This window comes from Anomaloglossus baeobatrachus, chromosome 4 (genome assembly GCF_048569485.1).
Source record: "Anomaloglossus baeobatrachus isolate aAnoBae1 chromosome 4, aAnoBae1.hap1, whole genome shotgun sequence".
Lineage (NCBI taxonomy): Eukaryota > Metazoa > Chordata > Amphibia > Anura > Aromobatidae > Anomaloglossus > Anomaloglossus baeobatrachus.
Genome location: NC_134356.1, coordinates 651,108,097 through 651,127,555, shown reverse-complemented (window position 1 = coordinate 651,127,555; position 19,459 = coordinate 651,108,097). Strand labels below are relative to the sequence as shown.

Genomic DNA, 19,459 nt, shown 5'->3' with positions numbered 1-19,459 from the left:
CATATCCCAGGGGTAGACAACTGGGCCGCAGACTTTCTCAGCAGGCAAGGTCTAGTAGCAGGGGAATGGTCCCTCCACGACGAAGTGTTCCATCAGATCACTCTGGGGACTCCCGGATGTGGACCTCATGGCATCTCGATTGCTAAAATACGTCCCTTCATATCTCGGTCGAGAGACCCGCTAGCGCTCGGCTCCGACGCTCTAGTCTTTTCATGGTCGCAGTTTCGCCTGCCCTACATCTTCCCTCTGTTTCCTCTCATTCCAAGAGTAATCAAGAAAATCAAAGCGGAGGGAATCCCGGTGATCCTCGTGGCCCCGGATTGGCCCAGGAGAGCCTGGTATCCAGAGCTCCTCCAACTTCTCAGCGACACTCCCTGGCGTCTTCCCGACTGCCCGGATCTTCTGTCGCAAGGTCCAATATTCCACCAGAATACAGCACAGCTGCATTTGACGGCGTGGCGCTTGAATCCCTGATTCTAGCCAAATCGGGTCTTTCTTCCAGGGTAGTTCATACCATGCTTAATGCTCGGAAGCCTTCCTCCGCCAGCATTTACCACAGGACCTGGAAGACCTATCTTTCCTAGTGTGACCGTCATAATCGGTCGCCCCTGACCTTTTCATTTCCTAATGTTCTTGCTTTTCTGCAAGACGGTCTGGACTCTGGTCTTGCGCTCAGTACCCTTAAAGGACAAGTTTTCCCTGCCGCCCATGACAGCACCACATGAGAGATAGGTTCCGCCCACATCAGGACAGGAAACCCACTGATAAAAAGGCGGTACCTCTCCTCCACATCAGTTTGGTTTCCTGTCCTGGTATGGACAACCCATTGCTGTCCCAGGTCCGACCCGGTGTGGAAGCCTGGTACTTACCTGAAGCCGGTGCTCGGGCCTGGCTGCACCCCCCCTCGGTCTCAGACCTCTGCGGCGGTGAGGTGCGGGCCTGGAGCGGGAGCTCGGCCCGGCGTCGCTCCAGGGATGTGCGCACTCACGGCGGCCGCTGGAAGGCTTGTCCCTGCTGGGCAGCACGCTGGAGTGAAGCTGGACGCTCCGGCCGGAAGTGACGCGATTCCATGGTGACGTGCGCAATGCGACCAGGAAGTGACTGGTGTGCGCATGCGCACTAGGATCCAAGATGGCGGCGCCCTTGTAACGAGGGATCTCTGTTTCAAATATGACCGGCGCTTGGGACTGGTGAGTTTTTTTCTCCTCCATTGTTACCATTATGGCAGGAGATTCACCCCGTAGCAAGGAGCAGCGCAAGGAGTCGCCACAGCGTGGCTCGGAACGCGGCTCTGCGGATCGTTCCCGGAAGGCTGTATCCAGTCCGGGCAGCGTTCGGTCGGTGGGTCCCAAGAGGTCCAAGGGAGATAGGAATCCGCCTCCTGATCCGGTATTGCCAGGAGTCGTGGGGGTGAGTGGACTTCGTGGTCTTCCATGTTTCTAAGTCCCCGTTTCCGTGTCCCCTCTCTTGTTAGGTACCGAAAAAATGTGCCTCCAAGCAGCGTCACAAGGAATGTGCCATATGCCAATCCTCCCTGTCTTCGGATTACACCAAGGCCCTGTGTGCAGGCTGTATCCAACAGACCCTACTCAAAGAGGGGCCGGGGTTCTCATCTGAATTGCATTCCATTATCAGAGCAGTAGTACAGGAGTCCCTTAAATCCCTTAAGGGGGGCAAGAGGCACAAGAAATCCCGTCGTCCTAAGCGGTCTACTCCCGATACCTCGGCGGGTTCGGCTCAGGGCTCTCGGTCGTCGGGCTCCTCGGGATCCTCCCCCTCCGATTCTGGCTCCTCTTCCGATGAAGGTGGTCGTCCTTGTTTCCCTACAGCAGACGTAGGACCTTTGGTGAAGGCAGTACGTTCGACCATGGGCATAGTGGACCCCAGGGGGCCCGAATCTACCCAGGATGTCGTGTTTGGGGGCTTGGATTCCAGGAAGCGTAAGGGGTTTCCCATTCCCCAGAAGGTTCAAAGTCTCATTGCTGACCAGTGGAAGAAAGTGGACAAAAGGTTGAATCTTAGCTCTTCCCTTAAAAGGAAGTACCCTGTGGATGAGGAAGCGTCTACCTCTTGGGATAGAACCCCGAAAATTGATGTCGCTATTGCCAAGGCGTCTCGTTCCACTACCTTGCCGTTTGAGGACTTGGGGTCCCTTAAGGATCAGCTGGATAGGAAGGCTGATGGTTTTCTGAGAGGTACATGGGAGTCTACGGCAGGTGGCTTGTGCCCTGCCGTGACCAGCGCCTGTGTTGCCCGGTCTTTAATGGTGTGGCTTCAGCAGTTAGAAGACCAGTTGCGCAATGACACTCCTAGGAAAGATATTATCTCGTCCTTGCCCTTAATACAGGGTGCTGCTGCCTTTATGGCTGATGCCTCGGTTGATTCTTTAAGACTATTTGCCAGGTCGGCGGCGCTTTCCAATTCCGCGCGTCGGGCCCTCTGGCTGAAAACTTGGAAGGGTGATGTCCAATCCAAGGGGCGACTATGCAGCATGCCTTGTGAAGGTGCCTATCTTTTTGGCTCTGGCCTGGACGACCTCCTCACTAAGGCATCCGATAAGAAACAGGGGTTTACAGTTTTTCCGGTGGCGTCCTCTCGCAGCCGGCCCTTTCGGAGACGTCAGTTTTTCGCAAAGAAGTCTCAGAAACCGCAAGATCAGTGGAAGGACCGTAGAAAGACTACCTCGGGCTTTCTCTTTGGCAAGTACTCCGATAATAAGCCCAAGCCCTCTCAATGACGCCTGTCATCAGGTAGGGGGTCGGCTGTCCCTCTTCCTCCATGCATGGCAGGAAATCTCCTCCAACAAGTGGCTCCTTCAGATTGTGGCGGAAGGGTTAAAATTGGACTTCCGTTCACCCCCTCGGGGGTCTCTCATAATAACATCCTTGCGGTCCCCAGAGCGGCAGATGGCCTTGGAAGTAGAAGTGCTAACTCTCCTCTCGAGGAAAGTCGATCAGGAGGTCCCCATAGGTCAAGAAGGGGACGGCTTTTACTCCACACTGTTTCTGGTTCGGAAGCCGGACTCCACCTTCCGCACCATCTTCAACCTGAGGAGCTTGAATTTGCATCTGGTGCAGCGAGCCTTCAAAATGGAGACCATGAAGGCAACTGTCAGACTGTTGTATCCAGGGTGTTTTATGGCGGTCCTCGACTTGAAGGACGCCTATTATCACATCCCTATTTTTCCGGCTCACCGGCGGTTCCTCAGGTTCGCACTACACGTCTCCGGGAGGCTGAGACACTTCCAATTCGCAGCGCTGCCATTCGGGCTTTCCATGGCCCCGCGGATCTTCACCAAAGTCCTCGCAGAGGTCATGGCACATGTCAGGGAACAGGACATATTGATCGTTCCGTATCTGGACGACCTCCTGATAGTGGGTCAGTCGGAGTCTCTATGTGCGGCTCATGTGACCAGGGTCATCACCATCCTGGAAGGCCTGGGGTGGGTGGTGAATCTGCGGAAGTCCGGACTCCAGCCTCTCCAGTGTCAGGTCTTCCTGGGTCTCGTCCTGGACTCTACGAGTCAGTTGTGCCACCTGCCGGTGGACAAGGTCACCAGGATCTTGTCCTTAATCTCTTCCGTAAGGAGTTGCCCAGGCATGTCCTTACGGCAGGCTATGTCGCTGGTCGGGACTCTTACCTCTTGCATCCCAGGGGTATGGTGGGCCCAGCTGCATTCCATAATCCTCCTGTTGGAGGTCCTTCGGTTTCAGAGACTGTTTGGAGGCTGTTTGGAGAAGAAGTTGACCCTGTCTGCAGACTCCTTGCACTCCCTGGGTTGGTGGCAGGACCCCTCTCACCTCCGGACGGGGGTTCCTTGGCTCTACCCGGTCACGGACACTATAGTCACGGATGCCAGCCGTTGGGGGTGGGGCGCCCATCTGCGCCAACAGGTGCTTCAAGGTCCCTGGGACGCTCGGTTGGTCAGACAGTCCTCAAACTACAGGGAGCTCATGGCGGTTCTCAAGGCACTAGAGGGGTTCCTCCCCTTCTTGAGAAGTCGCCATGTTCGGGTCCTTTCAGACAACAGGGTGACTGTGGCGTACGTCAACCATCAGGGAGGCACCAGATCCCCTTCTCTTCTGGCTCTGACTATGCGCATCTTCCAGCTAGCCGAACAACATCTCTCCTCATTGACAGCTCTTCATATCAAGGGGGCGGAAAACGAGGAGGCAGACTTCCTCAGCCGGCACTGTCTCAGTCAGGGGGAGTGGTCCTTGGACCCGGGGGTCTTTCGCAAGCTCACGCTTCTATGGGGTTGCCCCTGTTCTCGACCTGTTCGCTACCAAGGCGAATCGGAAAGTGGACAGGTTCTGCTCTCTCAACCCCCGAGACGATCCTGTTGCCCTCGATGCCTTCCAGATGTCTTGGTCTCACGGCCTCCTGTACGCGTTTCCTCCCCTGATCCTGTTGCCTTCGGTTCTCCGGAAAATCCGGACCGACAGAGCGGAGGTTATTCTCATCGCCCCCTTCTGGCCGAAACGGGCATGGTTTTACTGGCTGCGGACACTGTCTCAGGTGGATCCTTGGGTTCTCCCGGACGCCCCTCATCTCCTGTCCCAGGGCCCAGTCCGTCACCCCCCCGACCTGGCTCTCCATTTGACGGCTTGGCGTTTGAGCGGCGGCTGCTAGCTCGACGGGGGTTTTCCTCTTCCTTAATCGATACTCTTCTTCGCAGTAGGAAAGTGGTCACCACGGCCATTTACGGTAGGGTCTGGAAGCGTTTTCTCCTTCAGTCGGGGGCTCGGGCGGAGGGCCCCCCTCCTATCTCGGCTATTCTAGAATTCCTCCAGAGGGGGTTGGAATTGGGGCTCTCCACCAGTACGCTCAAGGTGCAGGTGTCGGCCTTAGGGGCTCTGTTTCATTGTAGTCTGGCCCAGAATGAATGGATTTGCCGGTTCATTAAATCTAAGTCCAGGTCTGTGCCTGTTCAGGCTCCCAGGGTTCCCCCATGGGACCTTAATTTAGTGTTGGATGCCCTCACAGGGCCACCGTTTGAGCCCTTAGGGGAAGTCCCTCTCAAACTGCTGTCCCTTAAGGTTTTTCTCCTCGTCGCACTCACCTCGGCCAGGCGGGTGGGGGATCTCCAAGCCTTGTCTGTGGTTCACCCTTATACCCAGATTCTGGATGATAGGGTGGTGTTGCGGACTGATCCCTTCTACTTGCCCAAGGTTTCTACACCTTTTCATCGGTCCCAAGAGATCGTGCTCCCTTCCCTCTGTGACCCCCCTCGGAACGAGAAGGAGGCTAGGTTACACACGTTGGATGTCCGGAGGGCCTTAGTCACGTACCTAGATAGGACTAGGGAATGGAGGAAGTCTCAGGTCCTGTTTGTCACTTTTCAGGGGCAGTCCAGGGGGCATGGGGCTTCTAAGGCTACCTTGGCCAGATGGGTCAGGGATGCCATCGGTTTGGCGTACTCGGCTAAAGACGCCACTCCTCCTCCGGGCATAAGGGCGCACTCCACTAGAGCAGTGTCTACGTCTTGGGCAGAGAGGGCGGATGCCTCTATTGACCAGATCTGTCGGGCGGCTACTTGGTCATCTCCTGGGACTTTCTTTCGGCACTATAGGCTGGACTTGTCCTCCACAACTGACCTTTCCTTTGGGAGACGGGTCTTGCAGGCGGTGGTCCCTCCCTAAGGTGGATGGTCTATATAAATCTCTCATGTGGTGCTGTCATGGGCGGCAGGGAAAAATCTTAATTACTCACCGGTAATGGGATTTTCAATAGCCCATGACAGCACCCTTAGTTCCCCCCCTTTTCACTGGTTGTGGGCACCCTTCGGGGAGTGTTAGTTATGGGTGTTTTTCCTTGGGTGGTGGTATGATTAATCTGTTTGTTGTGTTTTGTTGGTCCTCTCTGGCTCTGAAAACCTACTGATGTGGAGGAGAGGTACCGCCTTTTTATCAGTGGGTTTCCTGTCCTGATGTGGGCGGAACCTATCTCTCATGTGGTGCTGTCATGGGCTATTGAAAATCCCATTACCGGTGAGTAATTAAGATTTTCTGCCTTGTCTTTTTTTTTTTTTTTTCCCAGAAGCAGCTGGCTTCTCGCCCTCAAGTCCGTACCTTTCTTCAAGGGGTAGCGCATTTGGTCCCTCCTTATCGCCACCCCTTAGATCCCTGGGATCTGAATCTGGTTCTCGGAGTCCTTCAACTTCCTCCTTTCGAACCTCTGAGAAATCTCTCTTCAATGACTGTCTTGGAAAGTTGCCTTTTTAGTCGCTATTACCTCTCAGGCGAGTGTCCGAACTGGCAGCTCTTTCCTGTCGCTCACCTTATCTGATATTCCATCAGGATAAGGTAGTCCTTCGGCCTTCCCCCGCCTTTCTTCCGAAGGTCGTATCCTCCTTCCACTTGAACGAGGACATTGTGTTGCCGTCATCTGCCCGGTCCCGATCCACTCCTTCGAAAAAGCCCTTCACACTCTAGATCTTGTCAGGGCTTTGCGGATCTACACCTCCAGAACAGCGCCGTTGCGCAAGTCCGATGCCCTCTTCGTCCTCCCAGTAGGACACAAAAAGGGCAACCCGGCGTCTAAATCCACGATTTCTCGATAGATCAGGACTGCCATCTGTGATGCATGTAAAGCACGAGGTGCCGTTCCCCCTCAATCTGTGCGGGCCCACTCTACGTGAGCAGTGGGTGCCTCCTGGGCTATCCGCCATCAGGCTTCGGCGGCCCAACTTTGCAAGGCTGCTACCTGGTCCAGTGTGCACACGTTCACAAAATTCTACAGAGTGCATACGAATGCATCCGCGGATTCTGCTCTTGGAAGACAAGTCCTTCAGGCGGCAGTGGCCCATTTATAAGTGGCCACTGCTCGGTTCTTGACAGTGTTTTGATATGTGTTCACTGCAGTTGCAGTTGTTAGTCGGCGCTTAGTCTGATGTTATACACTGTTAATAGTTCAGTTCCCACCCAGGGACTGCTTTGGGACGTCCCACGGTCTGTGTCCCCCAATGAAAAGGCGAGAAAGGAAAGGACATTTTTGTGTACTCACCGTAAAATGTCTTTCTTGGAGCCTTTCATTGGGGGACACAGCTCCCGCCCTTGTGGTTTTGGTTGTCCTTCTCCTACTGCTTTTACACCAAACTGAGCTAGTTCCCGCCTAGCTGGGGTTATATGCTGTGGGAGGAGGAGCTAACTCTTTTTTAAACCTAGTGTCAAGCCTCCCCTGGAGACAACATATAACCCACTGTCTGTGTCCCCCAATGAAAGGCTCCCAGAAAGACATTTTACGGTGAGTACACAAAAATGTCCTTTTCTTGCTGAGAAATATAGATGGATACTTCTCCATCATGCAGTAGTATCAAGGAGGCGTCTGGCTCAAAATTTACTCTGCAGCTGACCATTAACCCCAGCGTATGTCAATGTCATTGAGAAATATTTTTAAGTGAAAAGAAAAAAAAAAAAGTAGTCCTGGAAGAAATATGGCCCAACAGAGCCCTGATCTCATCATCATGGAGTCCATCTGGAATTACAAGAAGACTAAGTATTTTCACAAGCCTATATCCGAGCTATTTGGAACAAACTGTGCCAAGGTTCATTTACGACCTGTGTGGAAGTGTACCTAGAAGAAGAGATGAAGGCAAGGAGTGGTCGCACCTTATGTATGTTTGGTTTAGATTTTTCATTTGTTTAATCACTTTGCATTTTAAGCTTTTTTTAATTTTACATTATTTCCACACCTTCCTAAAGCTTTTCTTTGTATCTTAATAAATATGCATCAGTTCCGTACAAAACTGTTATGCTCAAGATTTATTTTCTTTTTTTTTTTTCTTTCTATCCTTCCCCTCTGTTTTTATCTTATCAAGTTCTCCCTTCGCAAATTGGAAACGTCCCTGTCTCAGGCCGATGCTTTCAGTGTTGAGTCGTTCAACGTCAGCGGTAAGTGTTTTTTTTCTTACTGGGTTAGGTAACGTAGCTTCTAATAGGGAAACGCTAGCATACAGTTTACCTTAGGAGCCTGGCTTCAGGGAGTGATCATTTTTAAAGATAAGCAAAAAATTATTTAAATTTGCATTTGAGCTGAGCAGGGATCCATTTTATTGTACTTAAAATAAAGTACATTTTAAATATTACAAATTTTACAAAATTACATTTTAATTTAGTAAAAATGTAGCAAAATTTTAGTTAGTACACTATCGGGATTTGAAATTTGTCAGCTCCCAGCAGTCCCACGTCTTAGTATAGGATGTGTAAAGACATCTGGAGACAGACATCGGGTGAGGGCAGCATCCTGTCGGGTATCGTGGACTCTCATGCCTCTGTTCATCGAACTTGAAAAGACAAACTGAGGAACAGAGTGCAGACTAAGGCTGCATGGCCACGATCAGGGTTCAGTATTTTGGATGCAGCACGTTTCAGCTGCATCCAAAACGCTGCGTTGTAGAGTGCAAGCACAGTGAATGGGATTTATAGAAATCCCATGCCCACTTTGAGTGTACTGCTCGCAGCATACAGACGTGCAGCGTGACTTTCTGAGCTGCAAGCATGTAAAATCTTTGCTGCGGAGTCGCAAGCGTTCTCCGCAGGGAGAACACATTAAGCGACCATATCACCCTGAACCCTGATCGTGTTGCACAAGCAGCTGCGGAGGAGACTCGTGGCCACGCAGGTAAGGACCCAGCAGGTCCGGATCGTGGGCACATACCCTAAGGCAGAATATAATCTTACTAGCGGACTCATATTGAAAATGTATCTCATCTGCCTTATGGGCTTATTGGAGGGCAGGAGGATGGCTATTATAATAAACTGTACAAACTGTCTTTCACTTGTCCTGTCAGGTTGTGAACAGAGGAATGCACTTTTCATGATACCTGACAGGACGCTGCCCATACCCGATGTCTGTCTCCAGCAGACTTCTTTATACACCCTGTCCTAAAATGTGGGATAGCTGGGAAATTGCTGAGAGCTGACATATATTTTAAATACTGATAGTGTACTACCTAAGGCCCTTGTGGCCTTGCTGCGTATCTTGATACAGATTTTGACGCAGATTTTTAGAAATCTGCAGCAAAATCTGCATATCCATTGTGAAGCCAGCAAAGTCTATGAGAATTCAGAAGTGCTTTGCCCACGTTGAGTATTTTTCTCTTGCATATTTGGTGAAGATTTCTTTTTTTTTTTTTTTGCACCAAATCTGCATCAAATACGCAAGGGAAAAATAAGCAACGTGGGCACAGCACTTCTGAATTCTCACAGACGTTGCTGGCTTCACAATGGACATGCAGATTTTGCTGCCGATTTTTGAAAATACGCGTCAAAACTAGACTGCGTGGGCACTGGGCCAAAGATTACCATTTTGCTAAATAAAGGTATTTAGTAACATGTAGTAATTTTAAGTTACTTTTATATTTTTTTTTTCATTATATTTCTACAGTATACCTTAAGGCTATGTTCACACACTGCGTTTTTCACCTGCGTTTTTGGTCCGTTTTTGGTCTGTTTTTGCTGCAGAAATTTCTTGAGAAATTCTTGTAACCTTTCTGCAGACATTCCCCAGCAAAACCTATGGCAAAAAAAATGAGCTGTGCGCACACTGCGTTTTTTTCTTAAGAAAATTCTTTCAGTAGATTTTCTTAAGAAAAAGAATGAGCATGTCACTTCTTTTCTGCAGCTAACTGCGTTTTTTGCCATATATAGTTGGCACAATAACGCAGGGAGCAACCAGCGGTAAAAACGCACCGAAAACGCACCGAAAACGCGGCAAAAACGCAAGTGCGTTTTTGGTGCGTTTTTTAACACAGGTGCACTCTTAAGAAATTTCTTAAGAAATTTCTTAAGAAAAATCATTTTTCTAGTGTGAACATAGCCTAATCTGAGTAATTGAAATGAGGTTTTTTTTGAAGACAAGATTTTTCCAGTTTAAGCACGTTAAACTGGCCATATCATAGAATAGTGGCTGCAAAGCTGAATGAAAGTTTGGTGTTTTGTTTTGTTTTTTTTTTTTGTTTAATCACATGCAAAAATTATATTTTCATTTTTACCATAAGTGATTCATCAGTAATAAAATATGTGAAATATAGTGAAAAAAAATACACAGCTTCTCCTACCCATTGCAATATTAAAAACTGACAGCGCACACAGGTTGCCTCCCTGTTCTGTCTGAGATTTTCAGACCCATTGGCTTGTATGGGTGATTTAGATCCACAAAACGGACTTGTAATCGGGCGTACAGATTCTGACTGTTTGATTTGTGAAAAGCACACATAGAAACATGTAAGTGATAAGCAGACATCTGTCTGAGGTCTTACTTTGCAGAAGTGCTGCCCAGCATCTGTTTTCCAATCAAGTTATATTTTTGACCAACTAGTGGTGTTGTGTTTTGTTTGTTTTTTTTAATTAGCCTGAAATGTGCAACTGTTAATCAATATTTGTTTAATATTCTAGCCTTGTCAGTGAAAGAAAAGTTTAAACGCTTCGTAGAACGATTGTCCTGTAGTGGAAATCTTCAAAAATGTACAGAGAAGTCTACCAGGTGAACACTGAAAATTTTTCAATGCGGTGGGATAGATTTCGGACATGCTTGAAAACTTATTACATGGAATCTGTCAGCAGGTTTTTGCTATGTATTCGGAGGACAGCATGCCGTTGGAGTTAAAGAACAAAAATCAACTATGCCTCTCTTCAAACTGTATGCTATTCACTTAAACTAAAGGCTTTATCACCTAGTGATTATCATTGCTGGACTACAGTGTCATGCATACAGCAGTCCGGCACTCCACTCCTGTGATTGACAGCTCACTGTCAATGTACAGTCTCTATTCAATGTCTGGGCTGGGGCACCTCTCTTACCTTTGCTCTGTTGCTAAATCGAAACCTTCTCATTGTGTCAGAATGGCTGCAGACAGTAATCTAAGGCTACGTTAACACGACGGTTCCATTTTCTTCATCGTTCCTTATGGGAGACCCAGACCATTGGTGTATAGCTAGCGACCTCCGGAGGACACACAAAGCACTACACTCAAACGTGTAGCTCCTCCCTCCGGGCTATATACACCCCCTGGATGACAATCTACCCAGTTCAACGCTTTGTGTTTCAGGAGGATACACACACTTTTATTTCCTCATATTTTTTTCAATTTTATTTTAATTTTTTAAAGTTTTGGAAGAAAAGCGGGTCCAATCTGGACTCCCGGCATGTCCCTTCACGCTCCACTCTGCGGGGTGCTGTTAAGGTTGATCTTCATAAGGCTGGAGCCTTCACATGCCGTGCTCCTTCGCATCCTCTGTCGAGGCTCTGTTTGAAGTGGGAGCCTCCACGGTCCTCTCTGCTTGCAGGAGGCCGGCTCCATCCGCAGCCCTGTCTGGTCCCTGCTGGAAGGAGCGTTAACCCCACTCAGGGACATGGCCCTGCGTCTCAAAGCTAAGTATTGAGACGTTTTTTCAGGGGTCCCGGGTGCTTTTATTATGGGGGCAGTATGTGCTTTAGCGTTACTGTTAATTTCGGCCGGTTCTGGGAATTTCCCATGAGAACCGCGCCGACGGTGCCTGCTCGTCGGCCGCACTTTAAAATCTAGGCCCCGGCTTCAGTTTGGGCCTAGTTTCGTTTTTGGCTTCTGCTGTATGTTTTGCATACAGCGCCGCCCACCGCCCGGCCAGCAGAGGGGAGGGCACTCCTCTCTAAGGAGATGTCCCCTCCCCTGTCTACCCCCCTGTATCTCTGTGCTTCTGTTTTCCCGCTCCTGGGCTTATACACGCCCCCCCTCCTTCTCCCAGCGCCATTTTATCAGCGTTTTTATCACTGAGAAGCGCTGGATGCTGCAGCTGCATACTTTTTGGAAAGCTGTCACTTTACAGGGGAGCGGTGAAATCCGGAGGACACAGAGAGCAGGGCTGGTAAGCCACAACCTATGGTTGTGGATTTTTATACACTCAGGCTTTCTACAGGAGTGTGTTTTGGCTGCAGAGCTTCCTCCACAGCAGCATGTCTGTCACTAGGAGCAAGGCTGCAAACATGTATGCTATATGCACTGCTTGCAAGCTAATTCTGCCAGAGCCTAGCACGTACCCACATTGTGATAACTGTGCTAATATGGTTGTGTCTCAGCCTGGAGCCTCCTCAGGGGTCCCTCAGGCTGCTTCGGTCCCGGTGGCTGAACCCCCGGCTTGGGTAGCATCCTTTTCACAGGCTCTTTCCAAGTCGTTTGCCGATTCCATGGGGCAGCTGTCCCAGACGCTGCTGTCTATGCATCAGCCTCCCTCTCAGGGTGTCTCTGCGGCTCCGAGCTCTGCAGAGCCCTCAGAGCATGTCCTAGGACCCCGTCCCCCTAAACGGAGACGCACGGACCCTTCTCCTTCCTCGTCCCACGGCTCTGATTCACAAGCCGAGGTGCAGGGCGAGGAGGATTCCTTTACTGTGGGCTCAGACGCTGCCTCTATGTACCCCATTGATTTGTCTGAGGGTGATGCGGACGTTAGTGACTTGATTGCGTCCATTAACTCCGTACTGAACCTCAACCCACAGGAGTCAGAGGATCAACCCTCTCTGGTAGAGGTACACCAGTTTACCTCTCCTAAGAAACCTAGGAGTATGTTTTTTAACCACTCCAGCTTTCAGACCACTGTTAACAAGCCTAGGGCCTGTCCTGACAAACGTTTTCCGAAACGTAGTTCAGATGACCGTTTCCCGTTTCCACCGGAGGTGGTTAAGGACTGGGCCCAGTCCCCAAAGGTGGACCCTCCAGTGTCCAGAATCTCAGCCCGCACAGTAGTTGCGGTGGCCGACGGCACTTCTCTTAAGGATCCCACTGACCGCCAGGTTGACCTTCTGGCCAAGTCTGTATTTGAGGCGGCAGGAGCCTCCTTCTCTCCGTCTTTTGCGGCGGTGTGGGCTCTTAAGGCTATCTCTGCCTCTCTGGCGGAGATTCATTCCCTTTCCAGGGACTCTATTCCTGAGATGGATGCCTTAACTTCCCGAGCTTCGGCTTTTGCATCCTACGCCATGTCTGCCGTCCTGGAGGCTTCTCACCGCACGGCAGTGGCTTCCGCTAACTCCCTCGCGATCCGCAGGATCTTGTGGCTTCGAGAGTGGAAAGCGGACGCTTCCTCTAAGAAGTACCTTGCGAGTCTCCCCTTTACTGGGTCACGGCTGTTTGGGGAACAGCTGGATGACATAATTAAGGAAGCTACTGGCGGGAAGAGTACTTCCTTGCCACAAGCTAAAGCCAAGAAACCTACCCAGGGCAGGAACCAATCGAGGTTTCGTTCCTTTCGTTCCTCTAACTGGTCATCCTCTAAGCCCACAGTCTCGTCCACTACCGCCAAGGATCGCAAATCCAACTGGCGCGCAAAGCCGCGTCCTCAAAAGACCGGAGGAGCCGCTGCCACCAAGGCAGCCTCCTCGTGACTATCTGGCCGCGCCAGCAACGTCCTTGGTCGGGGGCAGGCTCTCCCACTTTGGCGACGTGTGGTTGCAACACGTCTCCGATCAGTGGGTGCGGGATATCATCACCCACGGCTACAGGATACCTTTTTCCTCCAGCCCGCCAAACAGATTTTTTCTGTCCACCCCCCCCTGCTCCAAAGCCGCCGCCTTCTCTCAGGCCGTGGCATCCCTGCAGACCAACGGTGTAATTGTTCCGGTCCCCGCCCGGGAACGGTTCAGAGGTTTCTACTCAAACCTCTTTCTAGTTCCCAAAAAGGACGGTTCCTCCCGGCCCATCCTGGATCTCAAGCTTCTCAACAAGCATGTTCAGGTGCGGCACTTTCGCATGGAATCTCTAAGATCGGTCATTGCCTCAATGACCCAAGGAGATTTTCTGGCATCCATCGACATCAGAGATGCCTATCTGCATGTGCCTATTGCGGTTTCACACCAGCGCTGGCAACGCTTTGCGATCGGAGAGGAACATTTCCAGTTCGTGGCTCTTCCCTTTGGCTTAGCCACGGCCCCCCGAGTGTTCACCAAGGTCATGGCAGCAGTGGTTGCGGTCCTGCACCTCCAGGGGTTGGCAGTGATTCCTTACCTGGACGACCTTCTAGTCAAGGCCTCATCCAGTGTAGACTGTCAGCGGAGTGTCTCGCTCACTCTCGCCACTCTAGTCCAATTCGGGTGGCTTGTCAACCTCCCCAAGTCGACTCTGACCCCGACCCAGGTACTTTTGTACCTAGGGATGCAATTCGAGACTCTGCCGGCACTTGTCAAGTTGCCCTTAGTCAAACAGCAGTCCCTTCGTCTGGCAGTGCGCTCTCTGCTGAGGCACCGCCGTCATTCCATCAGACACCTCATGCAGGTGCTGGGTCAGATGGTGGCGTCCATGGAAGCGGTTCCCTTTGCCCAGTTCCATCTGCGTCCCTTGCAGCTGGACATTCTCCGCTGTTGGGACAAGCGGATCTCTTCGTTGGACAGGCTGGTGGCTCTGTCATCACAGGCCAGGAACTCCCTTCAGTGGTGGCTTCAGCCCCTCTCCCTTTCACAGGGACGGTCCTTCCTGACTCCGTCCTGGGTGATCCTCACCACGGATGCCAGTCTCTCCGGCTGGGGAGCGGTGTTTCTCCATCACCGAGCACAGGGCACTTGGACTCCGTCCGAATCGGCCCTCCCGATCAATGTGCTGGAGATCAGAGCCGTGTTTCTAGCTCTCCTAGACTTTCACCACCTATTGGCGGGCAAGCACATTCGGGTTCAGTCGGACAACGCGACAGCGGTTGCCTACATCAATCACCAGGGCGGGACTCACAGCCGTCTGGCGATGTTGGAGGTTCAACGAATCCTCCAGTGGACGGAGGACTCAAAGTCCACCATATCCGCAGTCCACATCCCAGGCGTGGAAAACTGGGAGGCCGATTATCTCAGCCGTCAAACCGTGGACGGCGGCGAGTGGGCACTGCATCCGTCAGTGTTCAGGTCAATTTGCCGCAAGTGGGGCACTCCGGAAGTAGATCTAATGGCTTCCCGGCACAACAAGAAGGTTCCGGTTTACGTGGCTCGCTCCCACGATCCTCAAGCCTTCGCAGCAGACGCACTGGTTCAGGATTGGTCTCAGTTCAGTCTGGCCTATGTGTTTCCCCCTCTGGCGCTATTGCCCAGGGTTCTGCGCAAGATCCGAATGGAGGGCCGTCGAGTAATACTCATTGCTCCGGACTGGCCCAGGCGAGCCTGGTACCCAGACCTGCTCCGCCTGTCCGTAGGGGTGCCGTGGCATCTTCCGGACCGCCCAGACCTTCTCTCTCAAGGTCCGTTCTTCCGCCAGAATTCTGCGGCTCTCAGATTGACGGCGTGGCTCTTGAGTCCTGGATCCTGACGGCTTCAGGCATTCCCTCTGAGGTCATCTCCACCATGACTCAGGCTCGGAAGTCTTCCTCGGCTAAGATTTACCACAGGACTTGGAAAATTTTCCTGTCCTGGTGTCGCTCTTCCGGCCATGCTCCTTGGCCGTTCGCCTTGCCGACCATCCTGTCTTTTCTACAGTCGGGTCTACAGTTGGGTCTGTCCCTCAATTCACTTAAGGGACAGGTGTCGGCTTTGTCGGTATTGTTCCAGCGGCGTATCGCCCGACTGGCTCAGGTGCGCACCTTCATGCAGGGCGCATCTCACATCATTCCTCCTTACCGACGACCCTTGGATCCCTGGGACCTTAATTTGGTCCTCACGGCCTTACAGAAACCCCCTTTTGAGCCTCTCAGGGAGGTTCCTTTGTCTAGACTTTCACAGAAAGTTGTCTTTCTAGTAGCCATAACTTCTCTCAGGAGAGTTTCTGATTTGGCTGCGCTCTCTTCGGAATCCCCCTTTTTGGTGTTTCACCAAGACAAGGTGGTTCTTCGTCCGACTCCGGACTTTCTCCCTAAGGTGGTGTCTTCCTTCCACCTTAACCAGGACATTTCATTGCCCTCTTTTTGTCCGGCCCCTGTGCATCGCTTTGAGAAGGCGTTGCACACCTTAGATTTGGTGCGGGCGCTCCGAATCTATGTGTCTCGCACCGCCGTTTTTCGGCGGTGCACCTCACTTTTTGTGCTAACCACGGGTCAGCGCAAGGGCCTTTCGGCGTCTAAACCGACCTTGGCTCGTTGGGTTAGGTCGGCTATCGCCGATGCCTACCAATCTTCTCAGGTGCCTCCCCCGTCGGGGATTAAGGCGCACTCGACCAGAGCTGTCTGTGCCTCCTGGGCTTTCAGGCACCAGGCTACGGCTCAGCAAGTGTGTCAGGCTGCCACTTGGTCCAGTCTGCACACTTTTTCTAAGCACTACCAAGTGCATGCTCATGCTTCGGCAGATGCGAGCTTGGGCAGACGCATCCTTCAGGCGGCTGTCGCCCATTTGTGAAGTTAGGTTTTGCCTACTTCTCCGTTTCGTTTATTTCCCACCCATGGACTGCTTTGGAACGTCCCATGGTCTGGGTCTCCCATAAGGAACGATGAAGAAAAAGAGAATTTTGTTTACTTACCGTAAATTCTTTTTCTTATAGTTCCGACATGGGAGACCCAGCTCCCTCCCTGTTGCCTGTTGGCAGTTTTTTTGTTCCGTGTGCTTCACGGCTGTTGTTAGTAGACAGAGTGCTGGTTTTGCCGAGTTTTACTCTATCTCTACTTATGGGTGGATGTCCTCCTTCAGCTTTTGCACTGAACTGGGTAGATTGTCATCCAGGGGGTGTATATAGCCCGGAGGGAGGAGCTACACGTTTGAGTGTAGTGCTTTGTGTGTCCTCCGGAGGTCGCTAGCTATACACCCATGGTCTGGGTCTCCCATGTCGGAACTATAAGAAAAAGAATTTACGGTAAGTAAACAAAATTCTCTTTTTTGCAGTCCGCAAAATGTCTTCTTTTTTGCAGATGCATCTTCCGTTCTGTATATGGTCTGTATGCCATCAGTGTGACTTCCATTCTTTTTGTGGACCACAAAAAAAAACGGAAGGAGCATTACATACGGTCCACAGTGTCTGACCAGATGCTAGTTCCCATATAAAGTCTATGGGGAACAGAATATGGAGCAAAGGGGTAGAAGCAAGCACTACATAATCACAGATCATCGGGGTGGCTTACACTGCTCCCATGGCAGCTCTTTCTTCTTCCTGAGCCGGCGCTCATTAGGCTCATAAATATTCACTGCTTCCCTTGTTCACCGGCGTCTGTGATTGATTGGTTGCAGTCAGATACGCCCCCATGCTGAGTAACAGCTGTGTGACTGCAACTAATCACAGCTGCCTTTGAGCAGGTCTATATCATACAGTAAAATAAATGATAAAAAAAAAGTCGTGTTCCCCCCCCAAAATTGTGACACCCCTCATCACTAATCTGTAAGTGAAAGTAAATAAACAAACGCCAAAAAAAAACCCCCTTTATTTGAAATGAAAAACAAAAAAGCAACCTTCTTTCACCGCTTTATTAACACGCCCCCAGGTCCAACGTAATCCGCACGAGGTCTTATAACACCTCCAGCACTGCTACAGAGAGTCAGGCTGCAAATGAAGTGATCCATGTAGTCATTGAGACGTCACTCAGGTGATTTCTGGTCACCGGCGGAGAACTCCAGCTGTGACCGCACATCACCTGAGTGACGTCACTGCTAGTTACAACCCTCGATACTTGATGTAAGAACGTGGCGACCATGAAACTCGGTAACTAGCACTGACCTCACGAGTTCAGTGGAGCTCATCACCGCAGGTAATGAACTGAGTTAACCTCATGATGTCAGCGCTTGTCATAAATTGATAGAAAGATGAGAAAGACATATAGAATGGTCCACTCCCCTGCATTTTGTAATTTTGCACCCTTTAGTGCCTTTCATGTGGCACTAAAGAGTGTTTAGCCTTGTACTTAGCTAAAAAATAAATTAAATAAACGACGTAGGGTCCCCCCTATTTTTTTTTTTTAGCCAGCTAGGGTAAAGCCGATGGCTGGAGCTTGCAGATCACAGTTGGCAGCTTCACCTTGGCTGGTAATCCGAAACGAAGGGCACCCCACGCTATTATTTTAAATTAAATAATTTAAAACAAGCATGGGGTTTCCCCAAATTCGATCACCAGCCAGTAAAGCTGACATCTGTGGTCTGGTATTCTCAGACTAAGGAGGTCCACGGTTATTGGACCCTCCCCAGCCTAAAAATAGGCTGCAACCGCCCCAGTATATGTGCCAATCCTCGTTCTTTGAACCAGTTCATCCCGTTGCCCTGGTGCGGTGGCAAATGGGGTAATATATGGGGTTGATACTAGCTGTGTAATGTCACCTGCCATCAAGCTTTTGGGTTAGTGATGTCACGGCGTCTATCAGATACCCGACATCAAACCCAGCCAGTAATAAAAAAAAGACGACAAACAAAATTTTATTTGAAAAAAAACCCACTCCCCAATATATTCCCTCTTTCACCAATTTATTGGAAAGAAAAATCAGATCTGGGTCTGGTGTAATCCAATAAGGGGGTCCCACGATGATCCCTACTCACTGTCCCAGTCAGTGAAGAACATATTTCCCATTGGCTGGGAGAGCAGTGCAGTGACATGAGCTTATATCAATAGGTCAGCCCAGGTCACTGCAGTGGATGACGAGTCCTGCCCTTATGAGGTTAGCGAGGTACTTTACCTGCGGTGATTAACTCCACTGCACTCCTGATGTCAGCCCTCGCCACTGACTTCCATTGTCCGTTGTGTTCACAAGTGAAGTATCGCGAGCTGCATGTGATGTCACCGCTAGTCAGTCTTGGGCCACTCGCCGATACTTGATGTGAGAATACGGCCGGCATGGAAGTCAGTATCGACCACGGATGTCAGGAGTGCAGTGGACTCAATCACCGCAGGTAATAAACTTAACTAACCTCCTGATGTCGGCACTTGTTATCCCTGCAGCTGCTCGCACAGCTCTGCGGGCAGATGCTGACACACTGTAGTATGAGCAGCTGTGAGGCTGGCGTGGCATTGGAATACAGAGTATTTCTAAAGATAGTTTATAATATGCTAATGAGCACAGGGCCTAGTTGCAAGTGCTGATTTCCCCTGGCTAGTCAGCCCCTTATGTTAGTACGCCCTTGTGGGTGTGCTAACATGCTAATAAATGCACAGAGTCAGAGAATGGTTGCGCGCACCTCATTGCTGCCATTCTATTCGAGTCCTGGATTTCGGCTCAGTGCTCATAATCCCGGACTTTCGGGCATGCGCACTACATAGGTTTGAAGCCAGGACTAGTACACCCGGCGGTCATGTGCACTATGAAGCCGGGTCTACGAGTCCTGGCTTCAAACCCATGTAGTGCACATGACTGAAAGTCCGGGATTATGCGCACTGAGCCTAATTCCAGGACTCGGACACAATGTCAGCAGTGAGGTGAGCGCGACCACTCTCTGACTCTGTGCATGTTAGCACACCCACAGGGGCATACTAACGTGCCTATAGACGACTAGTCTGGGGAAATCACACCCTTGCGACTAATGTGACGCCCTGGACTAGTCAGGTCGTCCCAGGTAGACACACACACACACACACACACACACACACACACACACACACACACACACACACACA

General features: G+C 50.8%; 1 protein-coding gene across 2 annotated transcripts in view; it reads left to right on the top strand.

The window, feature by feature from the left end:
* DSN1 (DSN1 component of MIS12 kinetochore complex) overlaps window positions 1-19,459 on the top strand; it is a 117,624-nt gene that overhangs the window by 58,386 nt on the left and 39,779 nt on the right. For both annotated transcript variants that reach the window (XM_075346477.1, XM_075346478.1), the window contains 2 exons: window positions 7,820-7,892; window positions 10,398-10,485. In XM_075346477.1, the coding sequence (XP_075202592.1) occupies window positions 7,820-7,892; window positions 10,398-10,485 (161 nt within the window). The remainder of the gene's footprint in view (window positions 1-7,819; window positions 7,893-10,397; window positions 10,486-19,459) is intronic.